The 23336-nt window shown below is 38.3% G+C and overlaps 1 protein-coding gene across 18 annotated transcripts in view; it reads left to right on the forward strand.

Moving 5' to 3' along the window:
• The window catches only part of TRPM3 (transient receptor potential cation channel subfamily M member 3), an 829755-nt gene that overhangs the window by 702405 nt on the left and 104014 nt on the right, over positions 1-23336 (forward strand). For all 18 annotated transcript variants that reach the window (XM_068553750.1, XM_068553755.1, XM_068553753.1 and 15 more), the window contains one exon: positions 5505-5577. In XM_068553750.1, the coding sequence (XP_068409851.1) occupies positions 5505-5577 (73 nt within the window). The remainder of the gene's footprint in view (positions 1-5504; positions 5578-23336) is intronic.

Below are 23336 nucleotides of genomic sequence, written 5' to 3' on the forward strand. Positions count from 1 at the left end.
AGGTGTTAGCTCTTCTCTAAATGTTTGATAGAATTCACTTGTGAAGCCATCAGGTCCTGGGCTTTTGTTTGTTGGAAGATTTTTAATCACAGTTTCAATTTCAGTGCTTTGTGATTGGTCTGTTTATATTTTCTATTTCTATTTTGTTTCGGGGTGCGCAAGGAGAGGGGATTCAGAGCACCACCTAAAAGAGCTCCAGAGATGGGCGTGAGCCGCAGCTGTCAGCGTGGATACCAGAGGCGGGAATAAGACGCTAAGGCTGCTGCTGCAGCCACCAGTAAGCCTGTGTGCAAGCACAGGTCACTATCCACACCTCCTGTCCTGGGAACCTGTGCTGCCCGCCACAGCCAGGGTCCCGTGATCCAGGGACAACTTCCCCAGGAGAACACACGGCGTGCCTCAGGCTGTTGCAACGCCACGCCAGCCTCTGCCGCTGCAGCCTCGCCCCGCAGTCTGTACCACTCCCTCCCCCAAGCCTAAGTGAGCCAGAGCCCCCTAATCAGCTGCTACTTTAACTCCATCCTGTCTGGGTGGGGTACAGACACGCTCAGGCAACCTACATGCAGAGGTTCGGCCAAATGCAAAGCTGAACCCCAGGAGCTGTGTGAACAAAGAAGAGAAAGGGAAATTTCTCCCAGCAGCCTCAGGAGCACCAGATTAAATCTCCGTAATCAACTTGATGTACCCTGCATCTGTGGAATACCTGAATAGACAACAAATCATCCCAAAATTGAGGCGGTGGACTTTGGAAGCAACAATATATGTATTTTTTCCTTTTTCTCTTTTTGTGAGTGTGTATGTGTATGCTTCTTTGTGTGATTTTGTTTGTATAGCTTTGCTTTCAGCATTTGTCCTAGGGTTCTGTCTGTCCATATTTTTTTTTTTTAGTGTAGTTTTTAGCACTTTTTATCATTGGTGGATTTCTTTTTTGGTTTGGTTGTTCTTTCTTTCTTTTTGTTAATTTTTTTTTTATTTTAATAACTTCATTTTATTTTATTTTATTCCTTCCTTCCTTCCTTCCTCCCTCCCTCCCTCCCTTCCTTTCTCCCTTTTCTTCTGAGCCGTGTGGCTGGCAGGGTCTTGGTGCTCCAGCCGGGTGTCAGGCCTGTGCCTCTGAGGTGGGAGAGCCGAGTTCAGGACATTGGTCCACCAGAGACCTCCCGGCTCCACATAATATCAAACAGCGAAAGGTCTCCCAGAGATCTCCATCTCAGCGCTAAGACCCAGCTCCACTCAATGACCAGCAAGCTACAGTGCTGGACACCCTATGCCAAACAACTAGCAAGACAGGAACACAACCCCACCCATTAGCAGAGAGGCTGCCTAAAATCATAATAAGGCCACAGACACCCCAGAACACACCACCGGACACAGACCTGCCCACCAGAAAGACAAGATCCAGCCTCATCCACCAGAACACAGGCACTAGTCCCCTCCACCAGGAAGCCTACACAACCCACTGAACCAACCTTAGCCACTGGGGGCAGACACCAAAAGTACGGGGAACTACGAACCTGCAGCCTGCAAAAAGGAAACCCCAAACACAGTAAGTTAAGCAAAATGAGAAGACAGAGAAACACACAGCAGATGAAGGAGCAAGGTAAAAACCCACCAGACCAAACAAATGAAGAGGAAATAGGCAGTCTGCCTGAAAAAGAATTCAGAGTAATGATAGGAAAGATGATCCAAAATCTTGGAAATAGAATGGAGAAAATACAAGAAATGTTTAACAAGGACCTAGAAGAACTAAAGAGCAAACAAACAATAATGAACAACACAATAAATGAAATTAAAAATTCTCTAGAAGGAATCAGTAGCAGAATAACTGAGGCAGAAGAACAGATAAGTTACCTGGAAGATAAAATAGTGGAAATAACTACTGTAGAGCAGAATAAAGAAAAAAGAATGAAAAGAACTGAGGACAGTCTCAGAGACCTCTGGGACAACATTAAACGCACCAACATTCGAATTATAGGGGTCCCAGAAGAAGAAGAGAAAAAGAAAGGGACTGAGAAAATATTTGAAGAGATTATAGTTAAAAACTTCCCTAATATGGGAAAGGAAATAGTTAATCAAGTCCAGGAAGCACAGAGCGTCCCATACAGGATAAATCCAAGGAGAAACATGCCAAGACACATTAATCAAACTACCAAAAATTAAATACAAGGAAAAAATATTAAAAGCAGCAAGGGAAAAACAATAAATAACATACAAGGGAATCCCCATAAGGTTAACAGCTGATCTTTCAGCAGAAACTCTGCAAGCCAGAAGGGAGTGGCAGGACATACTTAAAGTGATGAAAGGGGAAAACCTACAACCAAGATTAGTCTACCCAGCAAGGATCTCATTCAGATTCGATGGAGAAATCAAAACCTTAACAGATAAGCAAAAGCTAAGAGAATTCAGCACCACCAAACCAGCTTTACAGCAAATGCTAAAGGAACTTCTCTAGGCAGGAAACACAAGAGAAGGAAAAGACCTATAATAACAAACCCAAAACAATTAAGAAAATTGTAATAGGAACATACATATCAATAATTACCTTAAATGTAAATGGATTAAATGCTCCAGCCAAAAGACATAGACTGGCTGAGTGGATACAAAAACAAGACCCGTGTATATGCTGTCTACAAGAGACCCACTTCAGACCTAGGGACACATACAGACTGAAAGTGAGGGGATGGAGAAAGATATTCCATGCAAATGGAGATCGGAAGAAAGCTGGAGTAGCAATTCTTATATCAGACAAAAGAGACTTTAAAATAAAGACTATTACAAGAGACAAAGAAGGACACTACATAATGATCAAGGGATCAATCCAACAAGAATATATAAAATTGTAAATATTTATGCACCCAACATAGGAGTACCTCAGTACATAAGGCAAATGCTAACAGCCATAAAAGGGGAAATCGACAGCAACACAATCATAGTAGGGGACTTTAACACCCCACTTTCACCAATGGAAACAGTAGCAAAGATCAATAAAACTAAAAGCTGGTTCTTTGAGAAGATAAACAAAATTGATAAACCATTAGCCAGACTCATCAAGAAAAAAAGGGAGAAGACTCAAATCAATAGAATTAGAAATGAAAAAGGAGAAGTAACAACTGACACTGCAGAAGTACAAAGGATCATGAGAGATTACTACAAGCAGCTGTATGCCAATAAAATGGAAGAAATGGACACATTCTTAGAAAAGCACAACCTTCCGAGACTGAACCAGGAAGAAATAGAAAATATAAAGAGACCAATCACAAGCACTGAAATTGAAACTGTGATTAAAAATCTTCCAACAAACAAAAAAGCCCAGGACCAGATGGCTTCACAGGCAAATTCTATCAAACATTTAGAGAAGAGCTAACACCTATCCTTCTCTAACTCTTCCAAAATATAGCAGAGGGAGGAACACTCCCAAACTCATTCTACGAGGCCACCGTCACCCTGATACCAAAACCAGACAAAGATGTCACAAAAAAAGAAAACTATAGGCCGATATCACTGATGAACATGGACGCGAAAATCCTCTGCATCTTTGCCAACACCAGGGGTGGTAGGAGAAGACGACTCTGCTTTTCTTGTTTGACTTTTCTTTTTTTCTGAGAAAGACATATAAATTGAGTAATTGATATTTTTTAAATTTTAATTTCAAATTTAAAAGTTTAGAGTAGTGGAGACATAATATCTCAGGTCAACTCAAGGGAAAATTATGAAATAAATTTCATCTTTGGATCCTCCAGCCTCCCTTTGGTGCTTCCTCTCCCTCTTTCTAGGATCCTTAGGTCCTTCAGTCTAAGCACACCATGGGGATGGGGTGCCACAGACAGGTGGACAGCCATCCCCTCCACACCAGTTTTCCAGAAAATCTGTGAAGCCCCAGAGTACAATGCTATTTCAGGCTCCTGGACAAACAACAGCACACATATCCGCATCTCCACCACCCCCACCCTGAAATCCTTTAGCAGCTCCACACTGTAAACCTTCCTTTCCCCTCCTCAAAGCTGTTCCTAAGAAAACCTGATAATCTTATATTTCAGGGTAAATTTATCTATTTGCTACCTTGGAAGAATTTGCATCTGAAATGGGATCTCTAATTAGGCAGTGAAATTTAGGCATCTGCAGAACAAGTAGGTCAGATGTTTAAGGAATTCCGTTTGATGCCTAATTTCTGAATTCTTCTAAAACAATGAGAGATGTTATCCTGGTAGTCCGCAGCTTGCTACCAGCTCAGCACACGGTAATACCTTTCAAACCCTAGCCAGCCCTGGCTTAAAAAGTTGAAGATTTAGCCAAAATTCCACTTCTGCCCCTTGGTTCTTTCTCCAGTGGACCTGAAGTTTTCTTCCCAATTAAGGCACTTCTGAGTTCAGAACAGAGAAGAACTGCCTCTCATCTCTGTTCTTGATTCCAGTCACAGCTGTTCTTCTAACTTGATGCTGACCATAAGCAAGTTACTCTGTCTCTGGATAGTGGACTAGAGGATTTCTAAGGCAACCGACAGTTTAACAGTCTGTGATTCTAGGTGCCTGTTCTCTTCATCATGGTGGCAAAACTTAGAATTATACATGAGCAAATCCTACAAAGTTTACTTCCTATGTGGTTAGAAACAGGGAAGCCCTATTATTTTCCCATTTTACAGATAAAGAAACTTGAAGTCTGAAGCAGTTGAGTACAGTAGTAATTCAACCAATGTATATATTCAAATAACCTTTTGGCTTCCTTAAGTAGCTTCCATCTGACTTGGAAAAAAAAATCTTCATTATCGTTAAGCATGATGTGGGGACTTCATATTAATCCAACATGTATTAACCCTTCACTGTTACATCTGTACTCTCCTCCCCATCATTCATCCCCAGAGAATACTTTTCTTCCCAGATTTAAGAGGAAAAAAATGTTATTTTATTGTCTGCTTTTTCATTCTTACAACCTGGATACTGCTAAGTCATTCTCAAGAAGGTTTAAGGTTATTGAGAGGACTGAAGGATCTAGAGGCATCACAATATTGAAACCCTTGAATAACTATTGCTGGGGAGAGAGTGTAGTGATGGCTATATTGCACACGTGCATATACACAAAAACACACATGGGCACACATGCATACATAGTGGGGCCACTCACTGAAGGGCATACTAACTAGCTATTTTTAAACAATTTCTCAACTCATAGTTTAAATTATGGCTTACACATTTTTGCAAATCTGGCAAGTTTTAATTCTAAAACTGAAATGGTAGAAGGGGACATTTTCTTTGGTCTCTTGTTTCAGAGATTGTAACCATAATCAATGAATTATCTAAGTTGGTTTCTGTTTGGAGGCTACTGAGGCATCTTCCTCTTAATGAGTTGCAGACCCCTCTAATTGAATTCTTGCTATGCATGCTTTCTCTGTGGTTAAGAATCTACCTTATAGATATTAAGATAGTCTGTGTTCAAATATGGTCTCATTGATTTAATTTCTCTTGAGAGAAAAAATGCATTGCTAATGGTCACCTTGTCTCAAATTTCAGATTACGGTGTTTCGGATGGGATCAGAAGGACACCAGGACATTGATTTAGCCATCCTGACAGCTTTGCTTAAAGGTAAAGATTTTCTACGTCCAGAGAGTGAAAAAATAATTTAAATGGATTAACACAGTAACCTTATGTCTCCTAAGAGTTGGATATAATTCCAAATGATACCATGACACATCTAATTATTGATAACATAAGGGCCTCTGTTGTAAGACATTCTTAATGCTATTAAATTCCCCTATAATAGACCTCTTACAGTGTGACTCAATTTCATGAAATTTAAATGTACTGCAATTCATCCGTGTCCATTGAATCATAAAAATATATTAATTAAAAGGCTAATGTAATATGTAAGAAACTAAGTTACTAAGGTTAGTTAATAATTATTACCCTGCCTACTCTCAAAAACCATTTGATATGGCATAGATGATAGATAGATAGATAGATAGATAGATAGATAGATAGATATGGAGATATTATAATACATTAAAAATGAAAATCAAAACCATTGAGAAGAAGGGAGAAAGAAATAAAACAAAAAAATTGGGCTACTGTATTTGTTATAATTGAGCATTAAATTTAAGCTTCCTAGAAATTCAGATAAGACTAGAAATGCCCTGGGTTGTATGATTTTCCTTTATAAGGTGGGCATTTGTCCTGTTTTCTAGTCCTAATATCATAAAGAGGTCCTTATCCTTGGAACCATATCCAGGAGAAGACCATTTTCCTCCAGGCTCTGCAGATCAGATTCTGCCCTTAATGTCCCTTAATAGGTATATTACATTTAACTAATAATTTTCACTATTAAAATAAACAAAAGGAAATTGCCTCTGTTTAGCACTGAAGTGAAAACAGGAACAATAAGAAAAAACAAAACCACAAACCTTGTTGACTGTGGTTCTGGGTTAGAGCTATCTCCTACATTCCCGCTAAGCCCAATAGTTTATGCCTGCTGCAGCATTTATCACATGGCTGATTACTGCCTGTTTGTAAGTCTCCATTAGACTATAAGCCCTGCGAGGGCAGAGAATGTGTCTTGTCCATTACTGCTTTCTTAGCACAAACAGTAGCATTTAATCAATTTTTGTTGAATAAATGAAGGAATGAATGGATTACTCAATGATTCAGTGGTAGACTCAGCATCCCAAATTTTAAACTCAGAATAGCAGCCATTGTAATCTAAGTTCCATTCTACCTACCCTTATTCCACTATTAATAGTTTCTTGAGTACCCATCATGCGGCAGCCACTATGCTAAGAGCTAAGCTTTTTACAAATACTGTAAACATTAATTACTCCAAAAACTACATCACGTTAGAGCTATTTTTAATCCCCATTTTACAGCTAGAGTAAGTGGAGCTACAAGAGATTAAGTAACTTGCTCAAGGTTACTGTGCTAATTAATAAGCCTGGACTTAGATCCAAAGTATGTCTAGTTCTTCACTGTACCACGTGTGACCCCTTTGATACTAGAAACTGTCTATCCTCTCCATTCATTCCCAAAGGTACATGTGCACATTCATTCAGGATCCTGATCACATTTCGGAAGTTCACAATCCGATGAAGTGTATCGTGTGTCCCAAGTTGAGCATTTCATTCTAATGAACTAAAGCATTTCATTCTAACGAACTAAAGAATATATACATGCAGAAGAATTAAGGAACCATGCATGGGTTGAGCCACAAAGCATCTTCAGGGCCTAATCATAGCAACCAGAGATTTCCACTGGAAAGGGCCCCAGACTTGCCTTAATATACTATCCAGTGCTTATCAACCTGCTCTGTCGGTCACCTTATCCTATCTGCATCCCTCATGCAGCAGTATAAACCTCTTGCTCCAGGTTCAATGAAGCCAGAAAACATCTACTCACAGTAGATGAAGTTATTGTAAGTGGTCCCTTGACCCTTTCTGTGCATAAAATTACTCCAATTTTTTCGTCTTTTCTCATACACCTTGGAGGTTAAATCGTGTGGGTGTATACTCTTTCACTTCTGTACATGCACTGAAGTGTAATATGTGATTATAGCTATCCTCCGTAAATGAGGAATTCTTTTTCTTTGGGTTTAATCTTCATTGGTAAAGAAGTTCACCTGTGGCATAAAGAGAGAATAACTTTTATTGCTTATTTCTTTTTCTGGAAGGTATTTTAAAAGAGAGTGCAAAAATAATAGATTCCTCCTCAAAAATGTCAAAATCATCAAAAACAAGGGTAGTCTCAGAAATTGTCATAGCCCTGAGGAGCCTAAGGAGACATGACATCTAAATGTAATGTGGTTTCCTGGATAATATTCTTGAGCAGAAAAAAGGGGCATTAGGTTAAAACTAGGAAAATCTTAATAAAGTATGGACTTTAGTTTGTTGGGTTTTTTAAATGTTAAGGGAAAAATAAGAAATTTATGCTATCATATATTATGTATCTGAGGAGGAGACATACTGTAGCCAAGAAAACTCCACACTTCTTTCATGTCAAAGTGACAAAAAAAGGAAAAAGCCTCTTATGGGATTAACTGTACAAGTCAAGTACATATATAATCAAAGTACTATAACATGCGTAGGCAGTATTTAATATAAAGAATCTATATAAATCACATAGGCATGGATAATAGCTGATCACTACTGATGTAAGAAACGATTAAAAATACCACTGGGGAATCTAAGACATGTAATGAATACAGAACTAACAGAAAACAATTCGTAGGAAATCAAATGTCCTATGGACTTATACAATCATTTCAGAGATAATTACCATTTTATTTTATACAGTTCACTTCTTCAGACATAACTAATGCTATCAGTAATTAATAAACTAATTAATTACTTACCTATTCTTAAGCAGAGGAAGAAAAACTCTTTTTAAGATATGTATTTGTTAATTTGTTCAAACTATAAAGAAGAAAGTTTACAATAAAAATTCAAATGCCAAAAGAAAGTCAGTATGTTCTAAGTTTAGAAAAAATTTCTAGTAAGAATGCTATTGATTAGATTAGATCATACAAAACAATGAAAATCACTGTTTTCAGAGTCATTTTCCTTTAAAACTATATCTTTAGAAAAAACCCTAAATTTGAAATAAAAGTGGGTAAAATCTAATGTTTTTAAACTACTTCTGAATGCATGCCCCTCCAACTCTATTAACCAGAAAATGCAGAATTATTGTCACAAACTAGTACTGATATCAATACACAATTAGTCTTGCTAAATAACTCATTTTTAAATGGCTTAATTAATCCTTGATAAAACAAAAATTTTGACATATATTCTAAAGTAGTTTCTGTCCAATAATTCTCTGCACCAGATACATTTCATAAGTAACTAACACCCTAGAATGTTTACTGAGAAGCTGTCTTTGCTTAAACTTGGATGATTAATGAATAGGTTTTATGGGAATTTACTGTGGCTCTGCTTTGAAAATTAAAAAATTATTTCTAATTATGTGTTCCATCTTTCCCACCCTTTTTTCTGTGTGTAGGCAGCTTAATATAACACATGCATGATTGCTTTCTTTTTAATATTGTTTTTTTTTTAACCCAGAACTGTTTAGATAGCTTTATTAAGGCCAAAAAAGACATTCATGTTGACACTTTCATCGTTTATATGCAGTGCAAAGTTATTAAATATTATGCAATGGAAATAGATGAAATTTTGTCCAAAAGATATCTCCAGAGTCGAAATGTGTGGCATATTTATTTTAGGTTTAAAAGGGCATAGGGGGTAAACTGTGGGAGAACAGTGAAATATTTCAGGTAGAGATAAAATTCACCCAGTATTTTTTACAGTGTAGATTCTTAACAAAAGTATTATTAAGCCCTTCTCTGTATGAGACCACTTTTAATCTTCCTTGTGTCCTTTGACTGTAAATCAGGCTCCCCCAAATGCACTTGTTTCCTGATGGTTCATTTTACCTCTTTAGCCAAATCTTTAACTCAGATGTCATGGAGCAGATTGGCCATGAGCATTAGAACCTTAGCATGGGCCCCCCAGACCTATGTCTGCTACTGGCCTCTTATTATTACTTCATCCCAAAGCCACCCTGAAGCCACAATACCCTCTTTCACCTTGCTACTCCCTTGCATTTTACAAACTTGGAAATTGAGGCCAAAGAGTCTAAAAGACATTCAAGATCATTAGGCAAATCAGTGGCAGAGCCAAGGCTTAAACTCAGGTCTCCTCACTTCTATTGTTTTCTTTACATACATGTATGAGTCTTTGGGGCATCCAGGATTTCTTGGCTCTACACTGCCACAGAGATTTCAGGCATTTGCCCCTTTGACTCCAGGGGTATCCGAGTGATAACAGATCAGGACATCTACTTCCTTAAAACTATCAGAACACTTACCAGGGCCCTCAGCTGCCAGATGATCTTAGCTGCACACACAATATCTTAATGATGAAACTAGAATGCCCACAATTTAACCTAATGTAATGGAAGAAAAAGTATAGTCTGACACTTGTTTTATTTTTAAAGATTAGACCTCTGGTGAAATATTGACTTAACCAGGAATTTTTTTAGTTACATGTGACAGAAACACAGTTCAACCTAGTTCAAACAAAAAGAAATAAAATGGTTCACATAGCCAGGAAGTCTGAGGGTAAAATGAGTTCAGGCAGAGTAGCATGCAGGACTCAAATCGTGTCATCAGGGTCTATACTCCATTTCTTAGACGTTAGTCTGTACACTTGTTATGCAAAACAGCAATCAGCAGTGCCAAGCTCACATCCAATCCACTGAGCAAACCCCAATTCAAAAGAGCCATCTTTCCTCGTACTTAACAATGAGAAGTCCCAGGGAGCATTTGGATTTGCTTGCCTTGGTTCAGTGCCCATCCCTGAATTCATCACCGTGGCAAAGAAGATGGGAGAATCCCTATAAGCATGAAATACAAGATGGGATCAGCTTCACCTGAGTCTCAGAGTTATAGATTCCCAACAACACATAAAAGAGGTTCTGTAGCCAGAAAGCAGAGGAGGAAAGAGTGCTGAGAAGACCAAAAGCAACTAAAAAATATACACGTCTCTGCAGTTGTATTAAAAGAAGTACTGAGGGTCAAAGAGTGTCAGATTTACCTCACATGCTGGCACCTCATGCACCTTAGTGGAATAAATTCTTCACTCAGCAGACAAAAATGGGAACTAGGTCAAATGAATACTAATCAGGGTTCAGACATTCTCCCAAGGCATTCTCATACACTTCACTTTAGGTAGACCTAAATATGCAATTTATGAATATTATTTACTATATATTGTTATATATTACTATAATCATTATTACCCTTTTCAATTTTAATTGTCTGTACTTGATTATTTCTGCCAAAAATTTTAAAGGAGATTACATTCTTAACACTTTTTCCCCAAGACCAAAGTCTGTCCCTTAGGAAAAAATGATTCTGGGAAGACCAAATCGTCCCAGGCTTTCCCCACTAGACACCATCCACCCCATCCTCCACTACCACCCCAACCCCTCAGAATAGTACTTACCACAGTGAGACCACTAGTAAAGGGCCTTATAATGTTAAGAATTACAGCCATACTCAAAGCATCGCTACTCCCTGATTGAACAAATTGCTTTACTTCATTGAGGCTTGGTTTCCCAATCTGTAAAATTGAGATAATTATCATACCTCACTTACAGTCATTGTAACAATTGTAATTAATAATGCAAGTAAAGCACTTAACAGTACCTGGAAAGTTCTGTTTAATAAATGATGGTTGGACAGATCATGATGATGATGATGCCAAACTAGAAATGAGGACAGGGACCACATCCGTTTTACTCATGATGATATACACATATACACAGTGCCTGGCACACCGTCAGTATTCAGTATGTTATATTTGTTGGATGCGTGAATAAATGATCAACAGGCTTTGGGATAAGATGAGATATATACATATATATACATATATATATATATATATGTATGTATATGTATATGTATATGTATATATATGTATATGTATATGTATATATCTCCTAGTTCTTTGCTGGCTGTAGAATTGACCAAGTTATTTAACCTCTGTATGCCTCAGTTCCCTTAACTGTGAAAAGGGAAATTGTACCTTTCTCATGTGGGTTGGTTTAAAAGGGCCGCATGAGATGGTTACACTGGAAGCTCTCTGAGGGCAGGCACTCTGCCTTCTTCGTGGTAAATACTGAGCACTTAGTGCGTTGATACTCTTCCCCTTCTAAGACAGGCTTTAAAAATTCCTAGGGGATTAGGATGTCCCCCATGTCCAAAATCCAACAGCATCATAAAATGTTAATTTTGAAAGGACACATAAATTTGAAAAAACAACAACAAAACCCTTGAGCATACATGTAAAGAAACAGAACAGACCACAAAAAGAAATTTAATCTTGAAAATGGTTGAGCACATGCTAAGCTGCCTTAAAATGAAGTTAATTTTCTGGCAAGTTTATTTTCTTGCATATCCAAGTAGATCTCAGAGCAATAATAGAGACCATGGTAGAGAGCAATTTTGGACACTTCTGTTTGTCTCTAATAGGAGAATGCAATAAAAGAACTTAAATCTCTTAATCTTTCTATTTGTGTAATGTTTTACAATTCACAAAGCATTTTCACGTAAATTTTATCATCTAATCTTTATAACAACTCTGTGGAATGGTTGCCAGTTTATTTATCTCCAAACTGGGCCTTCTGGGGCATGAAAGTGGGAGGTATAGATAATTATGACAGAACAAGTAGAATGAACCAAGAATGTCCAGGTAAACTGGGAAGAGTGATCATCCTGATTCCAACACCCACCTTCCAATTAGGAAGTTTCCAGAAGAAAAGTATTATGTCTTCTTTGCCTTCATATCCCAATACCAGGAAAAATGCTTGACATATGCTAAGCATTCAATAAATGTCCACTGATTGAAAGAAGTGAAGTTTAGTCCCAAGCCCATCAGTCACTGGCTAAAGTCATATAAACAACCTAGACATAAACTGGGCCTCCTTACCCCTTGAGAGTTCATTGAGATGGACTCCAGCCTTTCAACTCAGTGATCCACAGTAATGCAAATTCCACATCCTCCCCAGGATTTCTGCAAATTCCTGAAAGATGTAAGTTCTCTTGGTCACCCCTGCCTTCAGGTTCCTGATTCCATGTGTGATATTTCTGTTTCTCATCACAGAACGCAAAATGTAAAACTCAGCCTTGCCACAATTTCAAAACAAAAAACAAAATTCACTTACACAAAGCTTTTAACAGACGTAGTAGACTTTTCTAAAAAAGTAGGTAGGGATGGAAGAGAAGTTTACTTCTCAATAATGCACATAGCTTCTAATTGCACAGCAGGCATCTCCAATGTTGACGTCCTTTGGCTATTTCACACAGGGACTTCCCATGGATCCTTCACCCTTGACTTCCCGAATGTCACACTGTCTCACAGTCTTCTCCCCCTCTTCTCCCACTGTTCTCTTCTTCATGCTCCCCTCTAAGAGTAAAACAAAGTCCTTCAAACAGAGCATTTCATCCCTGTTCTCTGACATTTTGGCCCTGGCCCTGAAGGGCTCATCTACCCTAAGCAGCTTTGCAGGGTATTTTTACAAACAAAGACAGCCTCCTTCCTAAGCAGAGTTCTGGTGCCAATGCATAGGAGAGAGTGATTCTTCAGCTCCTTTGATGTAGGTAGTAAGTGAGAGAGTGGGGCTTGGACTTATGTCTCTAATCAGAAGATGAGAGTATGATGTTCTTTGCTCCAGGGCCATAATCACCAGCAGTAAAAGTTACAATGTGTAGGAGACTCAAATGCTTGCAAGAACTGTGAACGTCGGTCCCCAGGTCTGCAGCCGTGGATGGGCCATTTCTAGCAGATTTTCAAGATTATGACCATGTCCATAAGATTGTCTCATTGTAGAACTACACAGCTGGATAGAACCGTAAAGGTCTAGGGTAGGGAGAGGCCTCTGCTGATGCTCAGACAAAGGGGAGCTGGAATCCAGGTCTGCAGATGTCCGGGTCTGTTACTCCTTCCCTGCATCATGCAGCCAGTGCTGGTGGCAGATGTGGTCATCCTTGGCCTCTTGTTACACAAAAGGTAAACACCTTTCACTCTGCAGCTCCCTCATGCCTCAGGATTGGCACGGGAACAATGCCATGTGCACATTAAGCTAATTGCGAACCCAAAGCTCCTGAGCAGATCTCAGCTTGTGAAGACATCATCACTGCCGACTGCCCAGCAGTGCTGTAGAATTGTACCTTTTCTTCTTTGACTTGCCTGAGAGCAATGAATCAGCCATCAGTTAAATCAAGTATTGAATATTCTGAATTACATAACCATGCAGATTGGTAAGAGCATGATTCCAAAATGAATAGTTTACATTAATAACAAAAGTAATAGTGATAACAATAGTAAAACATGTAACAATAACAACTAATATGGCATTTACTATAGTACAAGCATTAACTAATTTAATTCTCACACTACTCCAATGGGGCAGGTACTATCAGTATTAGCCATTTTACACTTGAGGAAACTGAGGCACAGCAGGCTGCCTTGGCCAAGGTCACACAGCTAGAAATTGATGTAGTCTGGACATGAACTCAAGTTATTTGAGTCCAGAACACTTGGTCTGCATCCTAAGCCTCTATGGCCAGAATCAGATATTAAGGACTACCCCCATTTTTTACATGTTCTGAACAATAAATGGTGGCTAAACTTTCCTTGATGTATAAAAAAAGAAATACAGATTCCTAGTTAAATATGGTCCACTGAATACGTGGATCTACTATTATTAGTCCCACTGAATCCCTCTAAAACAAGAGTAAATGGTTATTTATTAAAATATTTTTGTTGTTGGAGTAGAAACAATATTTTGTGTTGGAGCAGAAACAATATTTTGTGTTCACCACACTGATTTCTCTTCTTGCACACTGAAGATTAAATATCCTAGCCTTCCTTCCAGAGAGGTTGGGACCATGTGACTGTGCTTCGACCAAAGGGATGTGATCAGAAGTGGTGTAAGCCATTTCTAGACCTGGAAGATGAAAAGCCAATGTAAGAATGGAAAGTAACATACCAAAGAAAACTGAATACTAAGCTGATACCAAGCTGACTTACACTTCAAAATGCTGAAAAGGCCCAGAAAGGTGGGGTACACGGAGTCTTTTTAAAGAAGTAGCCAGAATGCCATATCCACTCCCCTAGACTCCCCTACACTCCAAAACCCTCTCCAATCAAAAAGCAAAGATTTATTCTCTGAAGAGGGTAAAACATATTCTCTGCACCAGGAGACACCAGGTGCAAGGTGAGGGCTAGGCTATAGAACTGACAATGGGCGTGCTAAATAAATTAATAGATATCAGATGCTGAGACCCCAGCCCTTCGCCCTCCACTTGGTTCCCAGCATGCTGGTGGCTGGGGTCTTCATCCTCCAGTGAGGAGACTGGAAGATCCTTTTTTGTAAAACCACTCTTAACACCCATTGGCAACTCTGACATATATATAAGCCCTTGATAATTTAGGGACCTCAGTACTTATTTCTGAGAATTACTGTTCTCAGTAATTACTGAGAATTACTGTTTCACTATACAGTTGGTATTCTGTGTGGTAATTGTTCTCCATCTAGGAGTGTCTACATGGCAATGGCATTATTAACCTGATAAAATTATTAAAATAGTATTTTTAACCTGGTAAATTTATTGTCGGGAACGTGTAAGACACTCAAAATATTTGCACAGTGCTTTAATTTAACAAAACAATTTTTTCATCTGTTATTCTATTTAATCCTCAATCCCTTGAGGGAGATCTTGTTGACTTTGTTTTACGTGAAGAAACTCGGTCTTGGGAGGATAAGTAACGTTTCCAAGCCCCCCAGGTAATATCAGGGATAAACAACCTAATCGCTGGGGCACCTACTATAAGGCATTATCTTAAGTGCTGCAAAGTCTTCAAAGTCTTAAAATATGGTAGAGTACAGACCCCAGTGTAAAATGTAAACAAAATGCTAAAAAAGTGCAAATGAAAGAGACTGCGTGTCCAGGGGAAGTTTTATTATAGAGGCAGCATTTGAAATGCACCTCTGCAGTTCAGAATACTAAGCCTATTATATTGAATAAACAGCCTAGAGAAATCCAAAATAAATAGTATGCCAATTATTTTTTCAGAGGAATTTAAAATCAAGAAGAAGATACTTGTTTGTTTGTTTTCTTTTTCAAATTATTTTCCCATTTAGGTTGTCACAGAACATTGAGCAGCGTTCCCTGTGCTATACAGTAGGTCCCCGTTGGCTACCTATTTTAAATATAGCAGTGTGTACATGTCAATGCCAAACTCCCAGTCCATCCGTCCCCCCGCCCTTCCCCTGTGGCAACCACAAGTTTGCTCTCCCAAGTCTGTGAGTCTGTAAGAAGAAGATACTTTTTAAAAAAGTCTTATTAAGACTGAAAATCAGAGCCTCCAAATAAACAGGATATAAGAATGTCCAAACAGGGTTTCTTTTGCCTGTACAAGTGTGCATCATTTTATCCAATCAGTACCTTCCTTAAAATGTATTTGTAAATTGTATCTTTTGAACTGTATCATACTTTAGACACACTTGTAAATTCCTAATTAAGGAGAGAATAAGTCCTTTTGCAAAAGAGAATCCTTCTACAAAAATATCACCTAAGTCACTGTTCTGTAAGTATTCACTTTTACAATATTGTTACCAAAAGTGGGGTCAGGCTGCTCATCCCTCTGAAGCCGATAAAGAGGCAAGGCTGGTGGAAAGGAAAGTTTGCTTTATTTCAGAGGCCAGCAACTGTGGGGGAGGGTGGAGTCGTGCCCAAAGGCCAACTCCTTGCAACTGACAATCAGTGGGCAAGAGCTTTTATGGGCGGAGGGAGGGGGCCACATGCAGAAACAGCACAGTCAGCTCTGCCAGTCATCTTGAAGTTGGTTGTGTGGTGGTCTGATCAGTGTCATCTTGATTGTTTTCAGTACAGTTAGTCTTCAGTTCCCGGTCAGTTTGTTCCCATTTCTTTGAGGCCAATTCTCAGAATTGTGGCAGCTTATGTCATGCTACATCCTGGTCATCATGTAGTTCACTTCTTCCACCTGGTGGGGGTTTTAGTATCTACAAAACAGCTCATAGGACATGGCTCAGAATATTATTCATAGCCCTTGAGGAGGAACTAAAGGTCCTTGACTTTGCTTAATGACTAAACTTTTTTTTTTTAATAAATTTATTTATTTACTTTTGGCTACTTTGGATCTTTGTTGCTGTGCGTGGGCTTTCTCTAGTTGCGGCGAGCGGTGTCTACTCTTTGTTGCGGTGTGTGGGCTTCTTATTGCGGTGGCTTTCTTTGTTGCAGAACACGGGCTCTAGGCAAGTGGGCTTCAGTAGTTGTGGCTCGCGGGCTCTAGAGTGCAGGCTCAGTAGTTGTGGCACACGGGCTTAGTTGCTTAGTTGCATGTGGTATCTTCCCGGACCAGGGTTCGAACCCATGTCCCCTGCATTGGCAGGCGGATTCTTAACCACTGCACCACCAGGGAAGTCCCTTAATGACTAAATTTTTATTATTTTGTCCTGTTTGACTGTTTTCCTTTGCTTCTGCATTTTCTCACTTCTCTGATTAAATTTATTCTTTGACTAAAGTTTTTCTACAGACGAAAGGCAGGCAGTGGACGTGGTGGGGAAAGGACCATAGGGTCCTGCTCCGTTTCAGCATGAGACTTTCAAATGGAGAACTCCTATTTATGACTATCAGGAAGGGGTGGCAGTAGAGATGGGATAATTGAAATGAATGGAGCTGGTAGGGTAGAGTGGATGGAGCCCAATTTAGGACCAATCTTTTCTGTTCCAAAGGAAATGAAGAACACTGAATTCATTTTGGGTCACTTCAAAAGCTGGCATAGACTCTTAGGTAGTCGTCTAAGGACTCTATCCAAAATAAGAGACTCAATAATAGAATCCAAAGGAGGACTCGGGAGATTGCATATATATTTATTTTATTTATATTTATATTTATTTTATATATATATATGTGTATATATATATATATATATATATTTTTTTTTTTTTTTTCCTTTGAGAGTAGAAACTTTGGTTCAACCTTGTTTTCCCCAGGGCCTAAAAGAAAGGCTGATGGAGAATTGGAATTCGATAAAAATCTGTTGAGTAAATGAAAACAGCTGGGGATCCAGCTCTCTTCTCTAAAGGCAGCCCCTAGAGGCAGTGAAATGAAGACATCAAGAATTTCAGCAAGGAGTGGGAGGTGGGGGGAGGTGAAATGGGTGTATGAGGTCAAAAGGTACAGACTTCCAGTTATAAGTAAGTTCTTGGGAGGTAATGTATAGCATGGTGACTTTAGTTAACAATGCTGTATTTTATATCTGAAAGTTGCTAATAGAATAGATCTTGAAAGTTCTCATCACAAGAAAAAAATTTGTAACTATGTGAGGTGATAGATGTTAACAAAATTTATATTGTACACCTAAAACTAATACAACATTTTATGTCAATTATATCTCAGTAAAACTGGGGGAAGATGTTTTTAATAAACAAATAAAACCTCAAGCCCAAATGGCTTGACTAATAATCATAATAATAATTAAAGAAGCTGATATGTGAATTTTAGGTAACATTTTACTGTCAATTTTGGACCTAATCATAGGGCATTAGAGAATATTCTGGCTTACTTCATTAATGCAATGTGGGTTATTTTGTGATAAAGGAAGCAAAAACCTGTTTGCCTCCTTCCCTTTTTGTTGTAGGTATGATGTTCTAAATTTCTATGAATCAGAAAAAAAAAAATTTCAGCTCTTAAAACCAGATTGCCTGAGTTTGAATCTCATCTCTGAACCTCTTAGCCATCTCACCTTGGGCAAGTTTCTGTGCCTCGGTTTCCTCATCTGTAAAATGAGGATAATGGCACCTCAGAGCTTGTTGTGAGAATTCAATACATTAACACTTAGAAACAGTGCCTGGCACAAGCTAAGCATGAAAGAAATATTAGTTATTATTATCTTTCTTATTTACTAAAGATAAACCAAGAAAGAAAACTCCATCTCCCCACAAAGGGCTCTTTCACTCAGCTGTCTGGGTTTTCTCTTACAAGCCAAATCTGAATTTCTTCAGCTAAAGTTAATCCAATTTTTCCTGATTCCTTTTAACTTTCTCCTGGGAGTCTACCTGAAGTTATTTTTACCAAGAGGAGATAGTTATCGTTCAAGGTAAGAAAATAGAGCAAAGAATAATTATCCACAGACCTCACATACTTTGTATGTGTGTGTTTCAAGCCTTTAATTTGTTTTTTCTCAACATAGCAGCTGCATTCCTAAGAGAGGTTCACAAGGCTAGGTCATGTCTCTGCTCTGAGAGGTAACTGAAGGTGTATCCTAGCAACCAAGTCACATGGCAGGGCCTTTCAACTACTTTCCTTCCACCTTTGTGGTTTTCATGTAGGTAGAGAATCTGAAGTCTTTAAATGAATGGATGGATGGGTTTTCACTGACTTACTGCATTTAGTTGCAAAACTTACCAGTAAAGTAAATTGATAGAAATGAATAGAATTCCTGAGAAGAATATTTAATCCAGACAAGGTTCTTTAGATAAGACAAGGAAAGGCCCAAAGATCCCAGCAAGAAGAAATGTTCCTCAGTTAATTAGGGATGGGCGGCATCATCCTATATATCACAGAATCAATGCACTACTAAGACCTTGCAAGGTCAGTACCTCCTGCCCTCTCCCCCCACCACCCAGTCCATCAAGCAAGATCATGCTTAACTATCCAGGTCAAATGACTCACCCAACTTTTTTATTTGGAAACTCTCCCAAAGAGGGTCCACAGCTCTATTTACAACCCATTGAAGTGTTTAGTGACCCTCAGGGTAATAAAAAACAAAACAAAACATAACTTTCCCTAATAGTGATGCTCAAGTCCCTAAATAAATATTGCCTGCAACATGTACCCATTGGTGCCATGACATATTTGGGATGCCTTACCTCAAGTGGGCTCTAACTCTGCTCCAAAACTGCTTCATACTTTAAGCCTCAGCCTCAGACACATTCTCCCTGTTCCTTCCTTCAAGTCCCCACTTCCTCTCACTCCCAGCAGATGGTATCCCCTCTTACTTAACTTACAATATTTAGGTTCATCTAAGCTCCCTTCTTTTCCTCTCATGAATATGTTTCTTCACTCAGCCTCATTGCTTTTCCTCCTCTCCCTGAAGACCCCTCTTTGCTAAAACCAACTACTCCCTGGCGTCCATTCGCCAGGATCTCAACCATCACGCACTTGCTCTTTCCTTTTACATTTTCAATGCCTCCCTCACCAGTGGCTTTTTCCCTTCTGCTATAAATACGCTCCAGGTACTTGTCACCTAAGGAGACCTGGCTCCTCTCCACCAGGACCCTCAAGGAAGCATCCTCCTTTTCTCATCTTAACCATCAAACTCTGAAAGGTAGCCTGCCTTTCTACCAGCATTCCTCACCCTCCACTCACTCTAAATTCTTGACTCACTTACTCACTCTGCAAATTCTTGCATTCCATATTCTATCCCAGCCAATTTATTCACACAGCTTTCAGTGACTTGATGATGTCGTCTTTATCCTCTTCTTACTGCAACTCTTTTTTATTTTGAGGGAAGGCCTCAATTTAAAGCCTCGTTCTACAAGTTAATCCACCTCTCTGAGCCTCTATTTTCTTTTCTTTTTTTTAAATTTTATAGTTGCTTTATTTAACAAAATTTATGCCCACTTCTCTATCTACATACATATGTGTTTCAAAATCAGAGCAGGAGACACACAAACTGTTAACACAGGCCTTATAATAATGCTTAAAACATGTTACACAATGTTTTGTTTTCAGATCATACTGACATTGACAGATTCAAAATTATTCCAAAGGCTGAGCAGCATCATGTCTTTATTTTCTCAGGTGGTTTATATGGTATGTCCTAAAGAAAGAGGGATGGAATTTTTGAGGGTTAATACATTGCATTCAGTTTAGTTCAACCAACAGTTCTTGACCCATAAGAGGGGCTCACAAAGTGTTTTGGACTGGGGAGAAAAATTTGAATAAAATAGAATCTATTTGAGTATACTTTAAAAAGCTTTTTTCACTGTCATATCGTAAATATAACAAGGTCATCTTGTTTCTGATCCCCCAAAGTAAGAAAATCTATTTTAAAAAATAAGTTAAAAATGATTTTAGTAGTAAGTACTATGAATAACATTTAGTGAGTAGAGATCCTTCAAAATCAAGGTAAGAAAGAGTAGACAGATACTCAACACAGTTTTGCCCCTTCCTTCTCCAATTTTGTTGGAAATATGTTCGTTTCATGACATGAAGCTACATGTTGACAAGATGTTTTCTAAAGTTCTTTATATGGGGAAGACAGCCATTTTCTGCTTTCTCATTTTTTTACAACTTCCAGGAGCCCTCTTAATTCCTTAAAAAGTAAGTACTATAGTTCTGAAAATCTCAAAAAGCTTAGCTACATATTCTACTCACAAAATTTTTGAGCCTCCGTTTTCTGATCTGCAAACTGGGGATAAAGATATTCACTGTACAGATCTTTGTGAGCATTAAATGAGATAATACATGTAAAATGCCTAGCATGTAATTGTATGTATGATGGCAATTATTTTTATTTTTCATTGGTGTCAGAGATACTGAATATTCTGCCTTTCTGACTACTCCTTTGTTTCTTTCATTAAACTCTCTTACTTCTTCACTCTGCCTCTGTCAAACTTTAAAAGTACCATAACTTTAAACAGCACATCTGCATGAATAACCTCCAGACTCACCTCCAACCCTAGCTTCCCTCCCTGCTCCCTTTTCTAATTGCCTACTGGATAACTCCCTTGGTAGTCAAATTCAATCAAATTAATTATCATAAAAATAAATATAAATAAATGAAAATAAATTCTTTGCCCAAAAAGCTGATTTCTACCATTTATGTTCATATAACAGCCATCCTTTTGGCTATCAAGGTTCAGAGCCTTCATCAAGTTCTTCCTCCCTTTGTTTGAGCAAATTCTTGCTAATTCTGGGCATTTTTACCACCATAATTTCCTTTATGTCTATCCCTTCTTTCCCCTCCTTGCTCAGCATCATTAGACCTTCAGGACTTTTGATCTGAATTATTGCAGTGGCCTCTTAAGGGATCTTCCTGCTTCTTGTTGAACATATTCCTATCCATCTTCTATGCTTCAGTTAGAGGAATACTACTAGTGCAAAGATCTGATCAAAACACTCTTCTACCTACAAAATCCTTCAGGATTTCCAGTATAGACATGGCAACATAAATGTATCTTTCTCTTCCTAGAAAGCTTCAAAAATCAATAATGAAAAAGGAAGACAACAGCAAGCAAACTCCATTTTTGGTAAACTAGGAAAAATTCCAAAATATTTGTATATGTGGGACATCTGTAGGAGGAAAGGGTGAAAGCTGAGGAGAGACAAACCAGCAGTGACAGTCCTCAGAAAGCACCAACAAAAATGTAATTCCTAGATGTGAGGAACACCCTAAGGTACAAAGTTCTCTCCTTTGTCTGGAACAGCATGTGCAAGAACAAGAGGGAGTTGGATGGTGGCAGGAGACCCTCCTGTTCCTGACTTAGTACATATAAGTAGAGGAGGTGAGCCACATATGGAATTATTCAGATAAGCCATGTTTGCAGGAGAGAGTTTTCCTTCATGGTAGCTGGGAAGAAAACCTTCCAGCTGTGAGTAAGAACTAGCCTGGAATGCTACCCTGGGCCCATTATAACCCAACTCACTAAATGATAAAAAATAAAAAAGGAATTAGCACACAGATTTATTCTAAGAAAAAAATAACAAAAGAGCAAAATGTATTCACAGAAGACTAATACTCTATAAAAATGTTTCCAGGGAACAGATGAACATTATGAGTAAATACTTTACCATGAACTTTAAAAAAATTAAATCTCAATGAAGCACTTACCTATGAAGAAATACTTCAGAGTTGGAATACCAAAGTTCAGGTAAGAGTAGGTGAGGCAGCAAGAGGAGATAAAATGTGAATAGCACTCAGGAATAAAGTAAAGGGGGAAAAAATAAAATTATCACAGAATTGCAGAAGAAATGGAAAATGGTACAAGATCAAATACACATTGTGAAAAACCCAGCGCAGGACACAAAGAGTAGAAATGAGGAAAATAAACAAAAATGAAATGAAACAGAGTTAATTGGGATTAAAGAGAAGTTATATTTATAGAAGATAGAAAAGAGATCCAACATAAACATACTTGGTGACTCCAAAGAAGACAACCAAAATAACGGATCAGAGCAAATATTTTGAAATATAATTACATAATTTAAAAATATAATTTAAGAATTTTTATTCAAATTTTTTAAAACTTTGACCTGGATATTGAAAGGGACACGTAATGCTAGGGAAAAAATGGATTCAGAATCCTCAACACCCACACTTAAAATCCTAGTAAAGTTACTGAACGTCCAAGAAAAATAAAAGATACTTTGGGCCACCAGGAAAAGTAATCAAGTCTTTTATGAGGTGAAAATCAAGCTGGCCTCAGACCTTCTTACAGTAACATTCAATGCCAGGAGTCCATTGAGGAACAGATTTTATACTGAACCAATGTCATTCAGCTACAATGACTACTGAAAAAGCGAAACAAAACAGTTTAAAACAGTCGAGAACTCTGGCAGTATTGTTCCCTTAAGTTCCTCTTGAAAAAAACTATTGGAGAATTCAAGCTACCAACCAAGAGATGCTTCGTTGGTAAAATCACTAATTGTGAGCATTGATACTAGAATCTAATAGAACTAAGATTTAAAATAAAAATGGGAATTTGAGTAACAGAACAGAATGTAAATGTTACTTGCCATTTACATAACAACAGCAAAAATTAAC

The sequence above is a fragment of the Eschrichtius robustus genome, chromosome 10, assembly GCF_028021215.1.
Source record: "Eschrichtius robustus isolate mEscRob2 chromosome 10, mEscRob2.pri, whole genome shotgun sequence".
Classification (NCBI taxonomy): Eukaryota; Metazoa; Chordata; class Mammalia; order Artiodactyla; family Eschrichtiidae; genus Eschrichtius; species Eschrichtius robustus.